Below are 18353 nucleotides of genomic sequence, written 5' to 3'. Positions count from 1 at the left end.
AAGATAGAACTGAAGGAGATTTGGGGTCTCTGCAAGATTGGAGAAATTTAGGTCTACAAGTATTCCTTGCTCCAGAGTCTCTAAATGCACATGAGAGGAACTGCCACATGCTTTAAAAACTTTAGGTCATGATATAATAGCCAATTGCATAGACGGTGATAGGATATGAGCTCTGAAGCAGTAGTAATCCTAGAATATTCAGTGTTGACACAGGGCTATATTATAGGCACTCGGTATGCAATAGTAGAATAGACAATGAATGATAAAGAAACCAATACATATGATCTCCAAGCTACCATGGTTCTGTTATCTCTCCCTGAAGTCTGAAGTAGGAAGAAATGCCATATAAGGAATTATATTTTTGCAAGGCCAACCCTAATAATGTAGACACAACTTTACATAACTCACATCTGGAAGCTACACTTTTCCATTTTTCTTACCCATTATTATGATTCTATTAACTATATATTCAATGGAATAAAAACTTATTCAGGAAGAGATAGAGCTACTTTTTAGATCAACTAAGGAGCAGCATAATGACAGAGTTCTTCTAGTTCTCAGCTCCTGAAATGATGGGACTTTGGAAAAGAGCCTTGAGAGAGGAAAATCATTACTGTAGCCCCTGATTAGAGTAGCTGGATTTCACACTGCTGATTTCCATGCAATACAATAAATATCTATGGGAACAGGACCTCAGTTCCCAAACACTAAGGTGCTTCAGGCCCCTTCTAAACCACAGGTGGGTCACTGGGATATTCTAACCATGCACCACTTTTTTGCTCTTGGCTTTACAAAGAGTATTTTTAGTGTCCTTAGAAGCCCCCCTTGTTATTAGAACATTTATCAATCTATTTGTGAAATTAAAGGGTAAAATAGCATTAGAAAACTCTCAAAGCAGACTTAGATTTAACAGACATATGTATGCACAGAGCATGCACATCCTTGTGTCTGTGATAGCATACAGACTCTCTGAGTGATGAGACATATTCATAGAATTTAAATATTGGATAAGTGCTACAAATCTACACACGAATGAATCAAGACTTGCACACCCATATTTCAATCCGTTTCATTTACTAAATGATAAGGGAAAACATGTTAAATGAAGAGACATTTCCAGTGAAGTGAATGAAGCATTCTTTGGGAAGTAAGCTTGAATTTTCCCATTGATAAACTAAGAATGATAGACAATGTTAGTTTTTATGTATGTAAACTACATCCACATATACATATATATATTTTTATATGCATTTATGAAAATATAGATGTAATATAGCACGTACATTTATGAGAGAGACAAACAGTTAAGTATTAGAGATAGTTGCATGTATATTTTAAGTTTAGGTACACACACACATTAAGAAGTTAATTATTCCTTATCATCTGTTTGGATGGGTGCAGAAAAGGGTAGGATGGACTAATCAACTCAGAAAAAGACTTCTGCAGGTAGGAGATAAGAAAGACTGGAAAGAAAAATTCTGCTGAGGAAAGACAGTCATAACATTGAAAAGCTTAAAAAATATGGGATTATGACTCTAACATTGAGGCTCACTATTCTAGTCAATAATAAAGTATATGTGGGTGACAAGAATATGCCAAGAAATGTGTATGTTAAGGGGTCAGGAGATTGGGGCTGCTTCGATTTACTGCCCTCTCATAGGTAACTGGCCCCTTAATTATCAGTGCAAAGTCTATTTCAATCCCTTAAAGTATTAACTGGTTATAAATTTCAGGCAAGCAGGAAACTGACTTGGTTAAAAAAGTAAGAAAGAAAGAAGTTTGTCTTGGCTGGACTGATTATTAATATTTTCATTATGTTGTTATTATAAGGTAGTAGTAAGGATTTGGATCTAGGAAATTGTCATTTATGAAACTAAAAGAATATTATCCCTTGGATACAAAAAGGATTTGAATGATAAACCAAATTTGATTTCTCTGTGTAAACTCTCTGAACATAGCAGACAATGAGGACTACTGAGAACTCAAGAACAATGGCAATGGGTTTCTGATCCTACTGCACGTACTGGCTTTGTGGGAGCCTAGGCAGTTTGGATGCTCAACTTACTAGACCTGGATGGAGGTGGAGGTTCCTTGGACTTCCCACAGGGCAGGGAACCCTGATTGCTCTTCGGGCTGAGGAGGGGGTGACTTAATTGGGGGGAGGGGGAGGGAAATGGGAGGCGGTGGCGGGGAAGAGACAGAAATCTTTAATAAATAAATAAATTAAAAAAAACATTCTAAGGTACATGATACTGAGTAACTTTTGTCTTAGGAGAATTTAATGCAGCCTACACATACTAATATGTTAAAGAATATTAAACCCATGTTTTGTCGATGAGCACATGGAATTATCACAATCGCCAAGGCTCCTTATGCAGTTTGGAGTTCTTAGTAACTTTAAAATTTGTCTACATTTCCCAACACCAGGTTCTATTTAGAGCTGAACTAATAGATAATGCATGATGGGAGATTCTGTCTTTCTAAGTAAAGCTAATTCCGTACCAATGAATTAAAAAAAATATACTTGGCCATGAATACATAACCATACTATTAAAAATTAGTGAGATATGGCATTCTTGGAAGTCCTAAAGAAAAACTATTACTGAAATTAAAACTCTCTCCACACCTCTTCGATCATAACCTTTTATTCGTGATCAGTCTTCACTCTCAATTGTGTTAAAAATGCTGAAATTGAGATTCCTTCCCCCCACAACACAGCCTTTCTTCCCAGGGCATATTTAAGAATGATCTCTGCTCTATGAGTATCATAGTGTCTAAAGGTGCATATTATTTATGTTTATAGCATTTGCAGGAAGTCGCCTCCTCCCCCTTTGTCAAAAGCAGGAAAACAAAAATAAGTCCATTTTCTTTCTGGTAAAATGATGGTAGTTCGAGGGCAGAAAAATCATCAGGAATCAAATCAAATTAATATGCCTATGTTTAGAAAGGCATTGTAAGAGAAAAAGGGAAACGGTTGTAGCCCAAATATAAATGACCTTATTGCTTCTCTGTGATTAAATGTGTTTCCCTCTTTTCATTTGTAATGCAAATTATGCACTAGAAACAAAATTTCTCCCTCATAACTGAAAAGACACATAGTATCATAAGAGCAAAACCAGAATAACACACATCAAGTTTCTCTTTTTCTCCTTTGATGGAAAAATAAACGTTCTTTTATTTTTATCACGGTGGGAAGTGTCTGATTAAAATTCATTTTCTTTCTATTCCTTAAAATAATAATAATAATTCTAAAGGAGCTAAGGGAAAAGTGAACTGTGATCAAGGAGTCACGGGACTGCCAATAGACCCTGCTGCAGAATCCTAAACATCATGTGGGGATCTGAGAATGTGAGCTGGAAGAAAAGTCACCCACTCCCACGCTCAGCACCCCCGCTTTTCTACCCGCTGCCCAAAAGTGTAAAACCACAAACACGTGTGAAACTAGAAAGCATTTTTTTTTTTTTAGCCTAACATTTTTCCAAGCAGACAAACCCAGTCAGCAGCAAGGACTCAGCAAAGTTTTCAAGGCACCCTGACCTTAAAACACAACTTTCCTACAACACAGAACGAAAGTCACGAAGAAAAAGCTCACCTGTGCAGGGCTGAACCAACCATGTGGGCAGGCACAACGCTCCCCACAATTTCCCTTGCCCTTGGCGCTGGTCTTGTGGGGGCTTTTCCGTACACTGTCCCACAAGGTGACCAGCTTGGTCCTGTTTGAAGCCGCGCCCCCAGGTCCCGAGGAAGGCATAGTTTGAGAACTATACCCGAGCCCCTGAGCATTCCTCTGCCAGCCACAGGCACAGTGGGCATCCCTGATGAGGGTGGGGGCACTCCTGCCAGCATCCATCCCATCGGACCCCCGGCTGCAGCTGTGTTGCTTGGTGAGGTATGCATTCATGCTGCACTGGTGGTTACTCTTTTCTTTGGTCAGCTCTGCATAGAAAGGCTCTCTCCCTCACACCCCTTTCTTCCAGGCAGTTGTAAACGTCTTTTCTCTCTCCGGATGCCTCGGTATCTTTGACAGCTGCTATAAGCGGTTCATCGTGGGAGCAGAGGGAGCAGCGAGAGCAGCTCTGCACAGCATTATCTGCGGGCTGGTAGCTCTTTGTCAATAGATGACTCAACTCACAGAGCAACTTGACAGTATCCCTGCTCTAGGCAGAAGCAATCAATGCTCCACACAGCTGGGCTACAAGACTGTACACTTTGTTACAAGCCCGTTTTGGCTGGAGCCTCACAGCAACGAGTACTCTTCACAATTTGGCGTTCTCGCTTTCCCCTCCTCCCGGTCCACACACGAAATACAGGTCTCAGGAAAGAGAACTTTTTATCAGAGTAATGGGGACCTTTCCAGACATGATGCATCTGGGCAGAAACACTGCAACATAAGCAGGGTGAAGTGATGGGAAAGTTGAGCTGGAAAGGAAAGGACCACTATTTCTGGGAATCTCTTATCCAGTTGCCAAGACATGGACCAAATCAGGAAATAATGAAATCAGAGCTTCAATATTTGAAGTATCAATTAATTTTTGAAAAAAAGATGATCAAGGTCACAGTGTAATACTAAAATCCGTTAAAATTTGAATTTAGGTTATTTTAAATCACTACATGCTATGATGCAAGTATATATTCTTTGTACTAAGAATAATTATTAATTTTATTTCTTTCAAAATATGATGACTTTTAAGATTCAAAAATGATAGATTGGTTTATTTTAAAACAGTATTTTTCCTCACCCCAAATTATTGTGAGGCTTTACTTCCAAATACCTTCCCACAACAAATTCATTCGCCACAAAAAGAGCCTGCATTTTAAACTGAAGGATATATTCAACCCTGTCATTCAGAGTCTGGTTTTCTAAGACATAATTTTCAAAATATTTCACTAAAAGTGAGCGAAATCTATACAATTTAATGCAATCTCTTTCCAAAGAGGACAGACCTATATTTCAATTTCAACATGCTTACTGAAACACATCCACAGTCTTTTCAGTACAGGGGAAGGCTAAACACAACCATACTTAGAAATGGTGTTATCTTTGTAAATTTCCACATCTTTGGCCAGACTGTCCATGCCTTTTACATGTTCCTCAAGAAAAGAAGCATTGGTTTGATTGAAAAGTAAGTTGTCATCTAGTTAGGAGCAAAAAAAGGCATAGCCCAATTCTCAAACTAGCTAGTCAAAAACAACTGAATGCAATCAGACCTTGCAGTGGACTGAGGAGATTCTGGGACACTACTCACCTATTTCTGCCTCACTTGGGACTTCTTACTTTAGGCTCCGGAACTATTAACTTGCTCATTTTTACATAAGAACCCCTGATAAATCAATCATTGCTAGATTTAAACACTGGGAGAAGAAGCAGAGATCTATCACCACACAATTCCATCGAATGATTCTTTCCCGGGTTCTGCACAAGCACCTAAGGAGTAGTAGCAAGTCTAGTAGAGAAGGCATTCAAAGTAGCTTTGCTAAGCTGGGTGTGGCCATGGACAGTAACCTCAGTGCTGTTGGGGACAGACTGATATGGGCTCCCTGGAGCTTCATTTGCCTCCAGTTTAGTATGAGATTCTGGAGGAGACCCTGTCTCCAAAGAGGGAGGTAGAGAGTGAAAGGCCATGTCACCTGATCTCCTCCTCCTAATGTCCAGTGCATGTATACATATGGGTGCCTATACCAGTCCCCTCAAATACCTACACACACATACACACACACAATAATAATAATAATAATGATGATGATGATGATGATGATGATGATGATGACACACTCTTGTCACTTAAGCACTGAAGAAGAGGGATTGCAGATTATTTCAAGGCAAGTCTAGGTACCTAATGAGTTCACATTCAAACATCCCTACATATCATTACCAAATATCAAAACTTAAAGCTAAAACAAAATGCCCCACACACGATAAAATATCTAAAGGGGAAGCCCTCCGTCTATTACTAACCAATTTCTCAAGCACCTATCACACTGCCCAGCACACAGTAAGCAATTTTTTTGCTCTTTTGTTTTAGTTTTGAATGAAGATGTGTGCTTACAAGCTCCTGTATATGCACATGTGTACACACACACACACACACACATACACACACACACACACACAGAGAGAGAGAGAGAGAGAGAGAGAGAATATGAAGGTGATAAGTAAACTTTTATAGTTTTTATAGTTTTATAGCAAAGCACAGGCACTCCTTTTAGATTTTGGTGCTAGATTTGAAATGACACTTTTCATAAGGATGTTTGTCTAATGGAGAAGAAGAGGAGGAAGAGGATCACAGTGATTGGAACTACCAGGCAGAGATAGTTAATAACTTCATTTTGCTCCTGAAAAAAGAATCAAGGAGGCAAAAGCAAAACAAAAGGACATTAAAACTGAGGCAAACACATCACTATAGAGTACTCAATGGGAAACAAAAGGAAATCCCTTCCTATTCTACAACCTAGTGTTCTTACTCTGGACCAAGATATAAATAACGCCTGAAAGAACTCCTGGGTCATATGAAGCCCCTGAGCTTCAGACCAATCTGGTGTCACCATGACGCATGGCTTGACACTGGTCCTCGTTACAATATGACAATGTCATCACTTCAGCTGACAGTGCTGGGGACTGAAAACGGTGGATCCCTTTGATCGAAAGCAAGCCATAGCTGTGTCTCCAGTGGTCTCCTCAGGTAACATTGCTCAAAAGCCCACTGGCATCTGCAGAGAAGACATGTGTTGTCCTCACTCATTTCATCTCCAGGATAGGAATCAATCTGTACAGAGTAAGTCGGGGTGCATCCATCATGGTTCTGTGACGGCGTGTGCAGCCAGACAGAGTTCCCTGGATGGGCGCTATTACGGTGTTATACATCATCATGGATTTCTAAATCTGCTCTTCAGAGATTTTTCAAATGAGCTGTTTCTTATCAAAAAATGTCTATTTTCATAAGCTCAGTACGTCATTTCCCAGTAGATAAATAAGTAGCCTATATTGCATAGTCAGTGTTGCTTTTGTTCAAAGATATTTAAGAACACAGCAAACTTATCAAAAGCTTACCAAGACTATACTGAAATTATTATTTCACTTTAGTGTGTACAAACTAAATTTTATTTTCAGCCTTCTCCTTTCCACCAGTTTTTTTTTCTTTTCAAACAGGATATTTGACTTTCTGCATCTGAAGACAGACCACTTAAACAGATAAATACGCCCAACGAGACCTCTGTACTATGAGACAGACCCACTAATTAACAATAATCCAATTTGATCATTCGTAATTGGACAGATGTAATAACCATGAGATGACATGAAATTCTGGTGAAACAAGAATTAGCAATGTTCAAGCGCACATCCTACTTATCATTGTGATTTAACTTGGGCAGAAGATGAACATGCCTCCATGAGGTATATCTTATTGAACTCTCGGTGACCTGGCATTGACTCTGTATATCAAGCCATAGCCTTAAAACAAGAGTTCAAAACTAATATCCTGGCCTGGTTTGTTTAATAAAAATAAACAGCACACAGATGGATCACTAAATAAATTGAAGTGTACTAAAATATTATGCAGAAATTTTTTTCCAGATAAAATTTCTTTCAGGCACTCTATCCATATGGGAAATGAAAATATTAATTACAAAAGAGCTAAGTGCTTGCTGCAAGAGAACTGGAAAGCAGAAGCCCTTTAGCTGCCACAAGTAATAAGTGAAATAATCATAGAATGCCATACCACATTAGATAGAATTTTCTTTGATTTGAAAAATGAAAAAAAAACATAAATGTATAAATGCTGGCAAGTCAGTACTATTCTCTTTCTCTTTGGCTTTGAAAACTGTTGTATGCAAGCACATTTAACTTTCAAAATTAGATAACCAAAAATATTTAAAACATCACATACTTTAAAATGATTTCCCAAATGCTAAACCAATTCAGTAATATATCCTACAAGGCAGAACAAGTGGGAATTCATTGTCAATGGGTTTGTTTCCAGGGATGCAGAGATTTAGCCTGGACAGGCACATTGATAGAAAATAACACACATAAAAAACTTTCAAATGTTCTCAAGATGAAAAAATATATTTGGATTTGAGTGGGAAATGGGGGAGAATTAATCATAATTAATGATAAGACTACATTATAAAACAGTTTTCAGGAAATGTAGACTTATGTTCTAATGCACTTAGCAGTGCCATTCCACAAATCAGAACACAAATTATGTGACATGTTTTAGAGATCCTGAAAAGAACAACAGTAAAATTGCAATAGTTTTTCTAATATTTTATTAATATTTTGCATATTTTAGCAATTGAATTTATGTACTGAGCTATACCTTCACAAGTAATTTGATCTCGTGCTCTCAGATTCAACTAACTTCTGTAAGCAGCCCGTTTTCCCCAGCACAATAAGACACATTATAAAGTATCTATATTTGTCAATTTAAATATCTTTAGTATTGTCTTTTTCTCTCAGTCACCATCATGACTACCCTAGTCTAAGCTCACATAAATTCACTGTGCACTGGCAAAGGAGCTTAGTTGCCATACACCCTTGCTCTGATTCCAGACAGCCAAAGTGAGTCCTAAAATAAATTGCAATCCATCCTATCCTGCTAATTATTTATCAACCAAGTCTCATTTGCTGGGATCTTTATTCTCACGGATAGAAGTGGGCGTATGACTCTTCTCTGGGTCTGTGTGATCCTGTTTCTGCTGCACTTAGAGCCTGGTTCATGTTTCATTCCTCTTGTGTCTTCAGCTCACCTAGAGTCTGAACACAGGTTCTCAGATTCAGCTTTCCGTCACTGGACATGCTGTTGTCCTCGCTCTGAATTTTTTCCACAAAATCTATTGATTTAGTGTACTAGGAGCTCTCTCTCTCTCTAAATGCACCCTCTGTGAGAAACAGTTGTGTGACTGGGACAGTCTGTGGGGCCACTGGCAGTGGGACCAGGATTTATCCCTAGTGCTTGAACTGGCTTTTTGGAGCCCATTCTCTTGGGAGGAATACCTTGCTCAGCGTAGATATATCGGGGAGAGCCTTGGTCCTGCCTCAAAGTGATGTGCCAGACTTTGTTGACTCCCTGTGGGAAGCCTTACCCTTTCTGAGGAGTGGATATCAGGTGGGATGGGTTAAAGGTGTGGGGAGAAGAAGAAGGGGAAAGAATGGAAACTGGGATTGGTATGTAAAATGAGAAAAGTTTTTCTTTTTTAAAAAAGTAAATAAAAAAGCCAATCAACTTAATCAATTAAGTAGGGAAATAATCTCAGACTCTGTTAAAACCATAGTTCTTCCCAAGAAGACATGATATAAACTAAATGACAATTCAAAGAGATTAAATATGTGTATGAGAGGTGAAGGACACCGAGAATCTGCCCACACCTCCTAAAAGATGTAAAAATTACTATCTCTATAGCAATATTTAAAAAAAATATTATAAATGTATGTGGTACCAATTCCCTCAGATTTATTTATTAACACAGTTTTGTCCAATATAAGCCATGTTGTTTAAAAGATTTCTATAATCTATTTGCCTTGAATCATTACATTTCTGCATGAGTCCATGAGCTGGTGCTGCTGCCAGACTCGGCCAGAGAGGCTTCCTACTGGAGAAGGTAGCAGCCTTTAGTGGCAGAACTTCGTAACTGCTCAAAGCCCCTGAGAATAAGAACTCTGAGCCTTCAGGTATCTACATAAAGCACTCCTCCTGCCCCCATTAAGTCTCAGGGAACATCACAGAAGGGACAGAAAGAACTGGAGGATGGGGAGGAGCGTGGTCATTACATGGTTGTTACACACAGGAACTTACAGGATCTACAGTTACTTACACATATGTGATCAGCATAAGATCAAGCCATCTGAAACACTAGCATGAGAGGGAGTGGTTTCTTTTTGTCAAGAAGCTGTTTTAGATAGAAGAAGCAGTTTCCCCTAGTGAAGAAGCTACCAGCAATTGATGACCTTTGTGGCCATTGTTCCCCATACCCCAGTGGATGACCCCATTCCCAAACACACCTGGTTGGTGCTAATTGAAATGAGTGGTTTAAAAAATAATCCCAAAATTTATAGAAGAAGGACATGAATTTGGGAGGGAGATGTGACAGAAACTTCTGGAGGCTTTCATAGAAGGAAGTGAGGGGTGGTTAGGATTAAGGTACATAGTATACATGGATACAGTTTTTAAAAATCAATAGCATTTCTGAGTCATTAAATAATCCCCCTGAGGTCGTCTTCCTATGCCTAGCTGCTGGAAACCACCATTCTATTTTCTGTTTCTATGAATTAAATTGTTTTATATATTCCTTACTCTGGACATGTGTGCAGTATTGACCCCTTTGTTACTGGTCCGTTCCATTCTGTAGCATGTCCTTGAGTGGCCTGTTAAAAATAGGATTTCCTTCTGCTTTATGGTTATATACTATTCCTCCTGTGTGCATATGTGTGGGGGTGTGCTTGGTGTGTATGCATGTGTGTGCGCATGTTGTGATGGACTATAGTAGACAGTATAAATGGATAGAGATAGATATTAATACATAGACAGGCAAACAGATAACATGGTTGCACAGAAAAATAATGCCCGTCTACTGGTAGATACTGAAGTAGTTTCTAGGTGGTTGGAACTAACTCTCAATATACACACAACTAGAACTAAAACTTCCTGAGGGATAATACAGGAGGGGAAAGCTTAAAGGGGCAGAACCTAGTGAGAGGCCTAGGGTCATTATCCACCCTGTGCTGTGAACTGCTGTCTTGCCATTGGCTCAAGGATATGGGGTCAAATGAACATGGACTGGAACTTTCCATACTGCTAGCCAAAATAAATCATTCCCCTTTGTTGATTAATTATCTTTGATATTTGTTATAACAAAAGTTGAACAGCATCCGAATACCTCCCTCCCCCACTTGAAGCAGAGTTCGGGATTTCTTAAGTTGTCACACATGGAACTAGGGAGGGAACCAGAAGCCGGAACCTGCCTTTCGCTGAAATAATTCGACAAGCTTCTAGTTTCCAGAGGTTTTGTTTGTAATGGATGGTCTCTGAATTTACTGAAATGCTTTGTAAAATTCTCCTGGGTTAAAATTAAGGCAGACCCTGGCTAGTCAGAGATAATTCATTTGTGGATTGGCTTAAAGGCAAAGGCATGGATTAGTAGAAATGACAGGTCCTTCTCCGGCTAAGTAAGTTCCTCTCCTTGGAGATGTAACAGTTTAATAAAGTTAGACCTAATTGGCCTTTCTGTGGCCACCGGTTTCCAGATTTACATTTCATTAATCATCCCCTTGGTGGTTCCTTGTGATTTTTTGCTTTTGGGTATATTCATTTGATTTAGTATGTATTTAGTTAGTGCCTATTTCTGGCTATTTGATATGAAACTGTAGACAGGAGAAAATTCTAGTAAGAAGAGAGGCATTAAATACACACAGGCACGCAGTAATGGAATGGCATATACAGAGACCAGACGTAGGTGCCTTCCCTTCTATTGAACTTGCTGCAGAAAGGTGAGTTTTATATATGAGCGAATATGTCTTCACTACCTCACTGCAAGCTTCTGAAGAGTTAGGGTTATCCTTGATTTTTATACTTAGAATTTCCTTTTCATTTTCTCATTATGATTTTTATCTATCTGTAAAGCCTGTCATGGAACTGCACTTAGAATAAACTGTATTTCCACTCAGGATACATGCTATAATTCTGACACTGCCATCAAGTAACTGTATTATCATTCTTTTAATGTGTTAGGGTTTCGGTTTTCATTATTGCATATGATCAAGCTGTAAAGAGCTGGGAGAGCCAACAATGATACTCCATCAGCATGTTTAGGCTTGATCTTTGTTATCATGATGACTTAAGAAATGTGGATTCAACACTGCAGGTGGAGAAAATATGACATCGTGAAGTTTTTTTCTTGTCTTATCAATTTGCATATTTTCAGGAAAGTATGCACACAGACTACTGTGATATTATGGCAAATAACTGGCACCTGTAATAATTACCATATCTTATTTCAATCATCTACTCAAAGGTAGTAATGAGGACCTGCTCACCTTCCCTGACAGATGTGTGTTGTATCTACTTACAGGTAGAAAAGATTTTCATTGAGGTATAAATGTTTGACCTCGATGGCATTTTATTCTTCTAATACCTGTCTGCATTTTTGTGCACTATGACAAAGCTTTGTACAGCATTTATACACTTATTTTTCCCCATTCATTATTGATGAGGCAGGAACTCTAGAGTCAGACTTCTAGGTTCACATACCAAGTCTGATCATATTTAGATCATAAATCTGAACAAGTCACATAGACGCCATGAATTTCAGTTTCTTCACCAGTAAAAGAAGAAATTTCTTACCTCAGCAGAATCATATAAGGATAACTTGAGTTAATTTCTTGAGAGTATTAACATAATAATATACCAGAAACATACTGGTACATCATAATGCTCAATAATCTACTGTCTGTCTGTCGTTCTGTCTACCTAACTACCTACCTATCCACTCACATACCAGTTTCAAACCCTCTCTCCATTTAGTTATGGGTTCTACATGTTGATATTTAAACATTTGGAAATATCCATGAATACATCATCAATGAAGGTCAATAAAGTTCAGCTGAATATTGTTCTATATTGGTCCCAAACTTCTCTTCCCAATTCCTGTTTTGAGGAAGGTGTTGCCCTGAGCCAGGTGATCAGTAACAAAATCACCAAGAATACATCCATTGTTTATTGAATGCTTAGAGTTTTAGGTGAGGCATTTGTTTGATTCTGGTTACTCTATATTATGAAAAAGATTGTAGTTTATAATCTGAAAATATGCAGAATGGTTCTATAATTCTCTCATGACTCAGCATCAAAAAAGTTCAGAACCTTTAATAAAGCATAGGTCCAGTCTGTGCCTGACTTGTGCAATGAAACTGATGTAAAACATCCAATAGAGGGCTGATGTCTAAAATGTATAGAGAATTAAAAAAAAAGTTAAGAAGAAAACAAATAACCCAATTTAAAAACAGAGTGCAGATCTAAACAGACACTTCTCAAATGGGGAAATACAAATGGCTGACAGACAAAGAGATGTTAACTTTCTTTAGTCATTAGAGAAATACAAATAAAAACTACTTTGAGATTTGAATCTCACACCCAACAGAATGGCTAAGATCAATAAAAAAAGACAGCTCATGCTGGAAAGGATATGAAGCAAGAGAAACACTCATCCATCACTGGTGGGGCTGCAAACTTGTACAGCCACTATTGGAATCAATGTAACAGTACCCCAGGATGGGACTCTATCTCCTTCAAGATCCAGCTATACCACTTTTGGGTAAATAACCTAAAGGACACTTCATCCTATACTTGGTCTCCATGTTTATTGCTTCTTTTTTCATAATAGCCAAAAAACGGAAACAACCTAGATGCCTCTCAGCAGATAAATGGATAAAGAAAATGTGAAACATTTACGTAATGGAATATCACTTACCCATTTAAAAAAATGAAATCAGGAAATTTTCAGATAAACAAATGGAAATAGAAAAAACTCTTCCTGAGTGAGTTAACCCACACCAAGTAGACAAATGCTGTATACATTTGCCTATATAGGTATATTAGCTGTTAAGTCAATAATAAACAAATTACAACATGTAGAACCACAGAGGTTAGGTCTAAAATAAGCAGCTGGGGTTTGGGCTTGAGGAGCAGACAGATCTCCCTTGGAAAGAGAAATAGAACAGATAATGATGAATGGGGGGTAAGAGGATCGCGTGGGGAGGAGTAAGGAAGATGGGGATGAAAGATTAATATGGGAAAAGACAGATAAAATTAAGAGCCATTTGAGGGGTAATATGGAAATTTGACATTTAATATTTAGTTTGTATTCGTAAATTATATTTTAGGAAGGTAATCTAAATGAAATTGAGAAATAATCCAGAAGACAGAATTCTAATTGGCCATCTCTTGTCACCAAATGAAGCTTCCAGTAGTGAGAATGGGTTACATCTAATTGAGTTATTGACCAAAGGGGTTCCATGGAAATCCCCAAACAACCCAAGCTATTGACAAGACTATAGCAAAATTTCCACAAACTGATGGTAAGGTCCCATTATTGAAGACAACACCTCCATAGTTTATAGAACAAAAAGATGTTGAACTGGTGTTGACATAGAGCCTTCAGCCTTCACATGCTAGAATCTTTGGTACAGGATGGTACTCTGCATGCTTCCAATAGAGAAAGGTAAACACTTACCCCGCCACAAATCATTGTATCTACAAAGGTGTTCTGCCTGGAAGCTATGTTAGTTAAATGGTTGTACAACCAACCAATATCTGAATTGACTCAGGTTTATTCCATGAGGTGAAACCCATACCTGACACTGCATCAATGACCAAAAACCTGAAACTAGATATCCCAGGGCCCATGGATAAAACCAAACACTATTGTTCTTCCAAAAGAGCATAGCAATAAAAGGAATCCTAATGACATTGTACTACAGTCATAGATCAGTGTCTTGCTCAACCATTGACAGAGAATCTGCAGGAGATGGAATAAATACAGAGACCACAGCCAGACATTAAGCAGAGAGTGAGAGACCTTGGAACACTCAGTCCTAAATAGGATGACTCCATCAAATCATTCCCCTTGGGGCTCAGGGAACCCTGCAGATGAGAAGGAGGAAAGAGTATAAGAGCCAGAGGGGACAGAGGACACAAAGAAAACAAGGCCATCTAAATCAACAAGATTGACACAATGCGATCTCATAGAAACCGAGGCAACTTGAACAGGGCCTGTGTAGATAGATCTGCACCAGATGGGGTTCTAGAGCTGAAAAGAGAAGGGGACACACGTCCCCATTCCTAAAACAAAAGTAATCTCAATGGATAGCCACTTACAAATGAACATTTAGTTTTCTCTAAGGGAATGTCACCAGGACAGCTATACTTCAGGGTAGGCTGCATGCCCAGCAGTAGATGATGGAGAGCAAACAAACTCAACAGCATTGTTGCAGGTTCCTTGTCTTAAAATGTTATAATTTCCTGTCTTTTTTAAACTTAAAAATATTTTCTTTATCTTTTTCCTCTCTTTCAGTCCTACAGGTTATTCGGGCATGAATTATGACTTTCAGTTTCGTCTTTTCCTGGTATTTCTGAGTGTGCAAACAAGTGGGTCTGCGCATTTTTGTGCCTTCTCTTGGGCTCTTCCTTCTGGTTGTTTTGTCCTAGTCTGATGTTAGTTTTTGTTTTTATTTTGGCACTTAGAAACCTGTTTGTTAGATAGAAAGGGTGGATTCAGATGGGATGGATTGTAGGGAGGAACTAGGAGGAGAAGGGGGAGGGAAAATTGTAATCAGAATATATCATATGAAACAACATTATATGTCAACAAAAGAAAGAAAATAGCATCTCATTTTCTAACAATATGTTTACTTTAAAAATACTGCCAGATCCTTGATCCTTCGTAATCCTTCTAGTAGCTTTACATCACACAGGGGTAAATCTGAGCTTTCTTGTTATGAACTAATGTATGTAAGATCACAGTGAGTGACATTGTCAGAACCAAACTTTAAACCTCAGTGATCAGGCTAAAAGCTGTCCACTTTTCTGCCCAGCTTCCCCATACAGCACACTCCCTATGGGGTAGAACTGTGATACCCTGACACTCTCCCTGCCATTGGACCGGTATGAGATGGGAAATTCATTTAGTAAACCCAGAACTTATGTTTTTAAGTTCAGCATCAGCATAAAATTTGCATTTTCCTTCTCTATTCCTATTTGCAGTTCCTAAGGAAAGGACTAGTCAGGACTTGGGGGTCTGACGGAAATGCTTTTCCTAAACTTGAAAGGCCTAAATGAAAAGAAAGTCTTGCCTTGATTATATTTCGAATATAAGCTTGGGAGCATCTGCAGTTTCTGGCAAACCCAGGAAAGAGGTTTGAGTTTATGTAAACCCCCTCTGTCTAGCCGAATATCACTCGCAGCAGCTGTGACCCCATTTGTTTGTCCCTGTGTTAGTCACTTTTCTGTTACTGATAACACACCAAGACCAAGACAACTAATAGGAAACAGGGATTCTTTGGGTCTATGGTTTCAGACGGTTAAGCGTCAGTCATGGTAGGAAGACATAGCACCTGGCAGCTGGCAGCAGGCCTAGTGTCTGGAGCAGGAAGCAGAGAGAGGAACAGGGAAATGGTGAGAGTGTAAAAACTATCAAAGCCCACCTCCAGTGACATGCTTCCTACAAGGCCACACCTCCTAAACCCTTCTCCTGATAGTGCCTAAAACTGGGTACCATGTGTTCAAAATTCAACCCCTACTATTACAGGCTATGAAGGTACCAGCCATTTAGAAAAGTACACCTAATTCTTCCAACACTTCTCAAGAGTCACTGTTTCTTGATGATAAAATGAGTGTTCAGAGAAAGTGGCCAGATTTCAAGGTCAGGTAGTTATTAAAGTGCAACCAGGTAGGCTGACTCAAATCCCAATCCGAAATGTCCTTGCTGAACCAATTACTATTCTCTCTCTTTTTTCTCACTCTCTCCCTCCCTTCCTCCTGTTCCCTCTCTCATCCCTCTCTCCCTTTCTCTCTCTCTTCTTCTCCCTTTCTTCCCCACTTCCCCTTCTTCTTTGTCCAATACAAGTCCTTTAAATGTCAATTTCTGAGTCAAACCATGGAGACTTTGGGAAGAAAGTCAAACTAATTATACCACACCGCTGATGATGAGAACACCAAGCAGAAACGAGTTATCAGCTACTCTGGGGCGGAGGTTTTCTGTGCCACTTGTCAATGAGTACTCATTTAGGCCTGCTGGGCTCAATGAAATGTGGGATTGTGCACCAAGTGCCAAGATGCGCACTGCGAGACCTTCCGTAGCAATCGTCTGTATTCATAGATATCATTCAAACCAAGAGAGCAGCTATGCATTGCAAATCACCTGCCGCCTGAGTTCTCCGAATTCGGTTGATCCCCAGAGCTCCTCTCTGCAGGCTCCAGCTGGAGCTCAGGAACTCACACTCAAATTACATTTGGGAAGGTTCCCCTGGTGCAAATTTATTAGCATACAATCAACAATGAAGTATTTTCTGCAGAAGGTCGTTTATTTTGTCCTTGGAGCACCTTCTTTTAATATAGGAAAACACTGATTATTACTATATATGATTCCCTAAATCATCATCTGCTATACAGCTTCCCAGGTGCAGGCTTCCATGAAGTAGATGTTAGTATGGGGGAAGCCCAGGGTGGTCTAACCTGCTAGGTGGCCCATTTTTTACTTTCATCTCTTAGGCTGAGAGAATGTCAAAAAACATCACCTCCTTCCACCTGGCATAAATGATCACTCCTCCTTAAAGATCTGGATACAATTATCTTGATCCAAATAATCATATATTTCAATGACGGGGATATTGTACTGCAACAGGTTTGAGTCATTTCACCTTTAAAAGGCCCAGACCACTGAATATGGACACCAATTTTTAGCCAAATAGGAAAAAAAATGCAGTAACAATGGCACATATTCTCCCTGGAGGGAGTATTTAGTAGGGAGTCTTACTCCAGAGCTGTAATAAAGGTTGTTTCTTTCAAACATATTTTATTATTTTAACTGGATATTTTGCCTGCACGTACGGCTGTGTACCATGTATATTTCTGCAGCTGGAAGAGGACATAAGATCCCCTGAACTGAGGTTACAGATGACTGTGACCTGCCAGGTAGCGCTGGGAACCAAACTTGGCTCCTCAGTGCCCTTCACCACTGAGCCATCTCTCCAGCCCCATGTTTCTGGCTTCTTGATGAGTCTCGACAGAACCGAAATGAGTAGAAGAACAAGGTGTTGTACACATTTTTGAACATCTGGCTACTCTTCATGTGAACTTGCATTCCTGCCCTTCTCTCAGAAATCTCCACCCTCCTCTAGAGTCACTGTTTCTGCTGTTCATATGCCAGTCCTCATTACTTCATACAGAAGTCTACATAAAAAGAAAACACCAATGCTTCTCTACAGCTCTGGTCCAAGCGGAGGCCTTCTGAGAATCATGGAGTGTTTCTGAAAGTTGAAAAGTGCCGTTAGACATCTGCGTGGTCAAGGTTTCCCCAGTAATGAAAGCAGTTTGCTTTCGCCTTAAGTTAGAGTCACAGCGATATAAAGGCTCTCAGGATTTAGGGCTGTGCCAACCAGCTTGGTCCACAGTGCACTTGGCAACCAATAGACAATTTCTTTCTGTGGTATTGCTGATCTCTACTGGAAAAGTGCTGGCCCCTTTTAAAATATAATCTAAATTAATCGCTTCTAGCTCCTGATAATTTTGGCAGCTGCATTTTACCTTTTAGATACAGAAATGTAAAACAGAAAGATAAAAGCTAATTATACCTTTTTTTTTTCT

General features: G+C 39.2%; 1 protein-coding gene across 20 annotated transcripts in view; it reads right to left on the bottom strand.

The window, feature by feature from the left end:
• The window catches only part of Dlg2 (discs large MAGUK scaffold protein 2), a 1645338-nt gene that overhangs the window by 642281 nt on the left and 984704 nt on the right, over nucleotides 1–18353 (bottom strand). For 6 of the 20 annotated variants that reach the window (XM_041643596.1, XM_041642431.1, XM_041642486.1 and 3 more), the window contains exon 1: nucleotides 3593–3916. The exons of the other annotated variants lie outside the window; for them this stretch is intronic. In XM_041643596.1, coding sequence (XP_041499530.1) covers nucleotides 3593–3901 — 309 coding nt within the window. In that variant the 5' untranslated portion in view covers nucleotides 3902–3916. Of the gene's footprint in view, nucleotides 1–3592; nucleotides 3917–18353 lie in introns of those variants that run through there. 20 annotated transcript variants of the gene reach the window in all.

The sequence above is a fragment of the Microtus oregoni genome, unplaced genomic scaffold (assembly GCF_018167655.1).
Source record: "Microtus oregoni isolate MIOR12 unplaced genomic scaffold, Mior012 000000F_ref0000247, whole genome shotgun sequence".
Classification (NCBI taxonomy): Eukaryota; Metazoa; Chordata; class Mammalia; order Rodentia; family Cricetidae; genus Microtus; species Microtus oregoni.
Note: the sequence above shows the minus strand (reverse complement) of the source record. Positions and strands in the feature narration are given on the sequence as shown.